The 4,224-nt window shown below is 44.8% G+C and overlaps 1 protein-coding gene across 1 annotated transcript; it reads left to right on the top strand.

Annotated features, from left to right (window-relative positions):
- The first annotated feature begins 844 nt into the window (after positions 1-844).
- Positions 845-2,266, top strand: LOC136355097 (zinc finger BED domain-containing protein RICESLEEPER 2-like). Its single transcript, XM_066307245.1, has 3 exons — positions 845-1,137; positions 1,235-2,169; positions 2,256-2,266. The coding sequence occupies exons 1-3, from the start codon at positions 845-847 to the stop codon at positions 2,264-2,266; spliced, it is 1,239 nt and encodes a 412-aa protein (XP_066163342.1).
- The last annotated feature ends 1,958 nt before the right edge of the window (positions 2,267-4,224 follow it).

Below are 4,224 nucleotides of genomic sequence, written 5' to 3' on the forward strand. Positions count from 1 at the left end.
CTGCCAGCCGCCAGGCCACCATCTCCTCTCCCCTCCTCTCCAGTCTCCCCTCCGGCGTCCGGCGGCTCGAGCTCGTCCTCTCCCTCCGGAGTCAGCGGCGGCGGCACACGGGGCGGCGCCACGGCGGGCCGGCGGCGGCGCACAGGCGCGGCGGGGAGGCGACACCGGCAGCAAGGGCGCGGCCGGCGGCGCACAGGGCGGCGGCGGCGGCGCACAGGGCGCGGCCGGCGGCGAGGTTGCAGCACATCACAAAGAGTGAGAGGTATTGCTCCATCTCCAATACTCCAAATGTGCCTTGTGATTTGTGAATGAAATTATGAAACAGAAGATTGTGATCTATTTCAGTGTATATTTCAGTGTATATTTGGTAGATTTGGTAGTACATAGCACATAGCAGCAGATTGTGATCTATTATTGAATTATGTTATTTGTGGACAGAATGTCGAACCCTGCTGCCACCGTTGAGTCACAAGTTGCATTGACACCATCTTCCACTTCCACTCCCACTCCAACCAATGCTCCAAGCGTCGAAATAAATGATTCACAAGGTACAGAAGTAGAACATGATAATAAGAGACTGAAATCTGCAGCATGGCAAGATTTTGTTAAGAAGAAAATAAATGGTGCGTGGAAAGCTGAATGCAAATGGTGTCACAACAAGCTTGGAGCTAAAAGTAGAAATGGGACTAAACATTTGTTAGACCATATTAAAACTTGCAAGTCTAGGCATGCTAGAAAAGGTCTAACACAATCCAATTTGAAGATGGGAATAGATGCAGAAGGGAGGGTTACCGTAGGGAAATATGTCTTTGATCAAGAGGTTGTTAGGAAAGAACTTGCACTGATGATATGCCTCCATGAGTATCCACTTTCTATTGTAGACCATGTTGGTTTTCGTAGGTTTTGTGGTGCATTGCAACCTTTGTTCAAGGTTATGACCAGAAACACAATTAGGAAGGATATTATTGACTTGTTTGGGGTTAACAAGATTTCTATCAGTAATTATTTTCACAAGCTTCAGAGCCGTGTGGCCAGTACTACTGATTTATGGACAACAACTCATCAAAAGAAAGGATACATGGCAATCACCGCTCACTTCATCGATGATGAATGGAAATTGAAGAGTTTTCTTTTGAGGTATATTGAATATGTGCTGCACATTATGCTATATCATGCTTCTTACATTTGTTTAACTCTATACTAATGTTCTCTTGTGGTGTTTTATGTTTTGTAGGTTTATTTATGTACCAGCACCTCATACCGCTGATCTTATAAGTGAAATTATTTATGAGGTTCTTGCTGATTGGAACTTGGAGAGTAGGCTGTCTACTATCACACTTGACAACTGCAGCACCAATGACAAGTTAATGGAGAACCTATTGGGGACAATGCTAGATAAGTTGCCTGCTGATACTCTTATGTTAAATGGTTCATTGCTGCATATGCGTTGTTGTGCACATATTTTGAATTTGATTGTGAAAGATGGAATGACTATCCTAGATAAAATCATTGAGAAGGTTCGTGAGAGTGTTTCATTTTGGACAGCAACACCAAAGAGACATGAGAAATTTGAAAAACAGGCCCAACAAATAAATGTTAAGTATGAGAAAGTAATTGCCCTTGATTGCAAAACTAGATGGAATTCTACTTATCTCATGCTTAGCACTGCAGTTTTGTATCAAGATGTCTTTACAAAACTTGGAACTCGTGAAAAAATGTATACTCCTTATTGTCCATCAAATGATGATTGGAAGTTTGCTAGGGAGCTTTGTGATAGATTGAAGATTTTTTATGATGCAACAGAGGCTTTTTCTGGTAGTAAGTATTGTACTGCAAATCTTTTCTTTCCTAAGGCTTGTGGTATTTATTTGGCTATGAGAAAATGGTCAACTAGTGCTGATCCAAACATTATAACAATGACTAAATTGATGTCAGCCAAATATGAGAAGTATTGGAAGGATGTGCATGGTATTTTGGCTATTGCTAGTGTTTTGGATCCTAGATATAAACTTCATATGTTGAACGCTATGTTTATACAAATCTATGGAGAAGAGGTGGCACTAAGAAAAGTTAATGCTGTGAAAGAAGACTTGTATAAGTTAGTGCTACAATACCAAAATCATGTTGAGGAGGGTGTTGGAACTTCAGATGGAGTTAATGCTTCTTCAAGTGTTGCCCCTCCAGGGGGATTTGATTTGGTGGATGATATATTTGATCAGTATATGTCTGGACAAACTGTTGCCTCTTCCTCACAGATTCGCACTGAGTTAGATTTGTATTTGGAAGAGAAACCGTTGCCTAGGACACAAGATTTTGATATTATCAATTGGTGGAAGTTTGGGGGCATTAGGTACCCAACTTTGAGACAGATTGCCCGGGACATTTTGGCAATCCCTATTACAACAGTAGCATTTGAATCAGCATTTAGTACTGGTGGGAGGGTGATAACTCCAAATCGTAATCAGCTTAAACCTGATCTTGTGGAGGCACTTATGTGTGTGCAAGCATGGGGTCGTGCTGATATGTTAGGTAATTTCATTTTTGCTTTTGTATCGTTCAAGTTTAATTTGTCCTTTCATGTTTCTTCCATTTCATCTAATTGCAAATCACATTATATGTTGATAGCTGAAATTGCTAACAAGACCAATGCATTGAACACGGTACTTGACGATGAATCAGAATCGGTATGTCCTACACTCCCACTTTATTGTTTTTATTACTATAACATACAATGCTTAGTTGCTTCCTCTAATTTTGATTTCAGGAAGCATCTACTGTCACTGAAGCTTGAGGTGGAGATTTCATAAGTGAAGGATGGGCTAGAAAGCCTGCAATTGCAAACTATCTACCTATATATTTTATTATGTTGGCAATGTAATAGTATATTAAGACTTCTATATTTCTGTGAGACTGAATTTGCTTGCTGAGTTGCTGTGTGTGATGTGTTGAACAATTCAACGGTTGAACTTTGAAGGCTTGATTCGCTTGAACCGTTGAACTCATGTGTGTTAGTGTGTAACTGTGTGAAATGATGGATATCATCAATGTGTTCTTGCTGAATTTTTATGATGAAATTGAAGTATTCATGCTATTTTTGATGGTGTGTTAATTATGTACAATATTTCTTTTTGATGAAATGATGATTGTGTTGTATTTTTTGAGCTGATTGGATGGAGATGCTACCCAATGCGGGGCCCCGGTCGGGTTGCGGGGCCCCGCAGGGGTCGGGGGCGGGGGATGTTTTCAACCCGCATCACTGGTCGGGGCCGGGGGCGGGGGGTGAAGTCGGGGGTCGGGGTCGGGGGCGTTCCAGCCCAACCCGGCCCCGTCCCGCCCCGTTGCCATCCCTAGTGAGAGGTAGAGACTAGGGATCTGGCACTGCAGTCCCCCAACGCCGCCGCTGTCTCGTGCGACCGCCGTCCCGCGCCGTCCTACCCCCGCCGCCGTCTCGCGCCACCGCCGTCCCGCGCCGTCCTACCCCGCCGTCGCCCTACGCCGCCGCTGTCTTGCGCCACCGCCGTCCCGCGCTGTCCTCTCCCCGCCGTCGCTCGCCATCCCTGCCCCCGGCGTTTTGCCCCTCTCTGTGGTTCGCCGCCGCCGTCCCCGCCGCCTCTCACCGTCCACGCCGTCGACGCCGATGCCCACTAGCGACTCTTCCTCACCTCCACCAACGCTGACGACTCCTCGCCGCCCCGCCGCCCGGGCATCATCCCCCAGCCTCGCCGCCGCCCCCCTCTCTGCCTTGTCGGGAAGCACAGGAGAAGAAAGAAGCAGAGAAAGAAAAGAGACAGGGAGAGAGAGAAAAGAGATGAGGAAGAAAGAGAGAAAGAAAAGAAAAGAAGATAAAAATAAAAAGAGAGTGGGACCCACTCCTTTCCCTCAGCCCTTGACTCAGCTTTGACCGGCTTACAGTGGGGCCCATTAAAGTATTTCATTTGGTATAATTGTATTTTATGATTAATTATTGACTGTTGAGACTTGAGAATTTGACTTGATAAAAGTTTGAAGCTCAGTTTGAGGGGTTTTTGTATTCCGATAAATTTTTGTTACCGTATCCGCGCCGGTTCGTTTTCGCTTCATTTTCGGTTTCGATAATATTCGTTTCCGTTTTCGTTTCCGGGGTTTCCGTTTCCGATTCCGACTCTGAAAATAATATGAAAACGAAAACGATAAAGGTTGTTTCCGTCCGTTTTCGTACCGTTTTCACCCCTAATGCCATTAGGT

The sequence above is a fragment of the Oryza sativa genome, chromosome 2 (genome assembly GCF_034140825.1).
Source record: "Oryza sativa Japonica Group chromosome 2, ASM3414082v1".
Lineage (NCBI taxonomy): Eukaryota > Viridiplantae > Streptophyta > Magnoliopsida > Poales > Poaceae > Oryza > Oryza sativa.

Coding starts and splice junctions, on each gene's coding strand:
- LOC136355097 (XM_066307245.1), top strand. CDS start 845: ATGATATGCCTCCATGAGTATCCACTTTCTATTGTAGACCATGTTGGT. Junction 1,138..1,234: donor TTGAAGAGTTTTCTTTTGAG/GTATATTGAATA, acceptor TATGTTTTGTAG/GTTTATTTATGTACCAGCAC.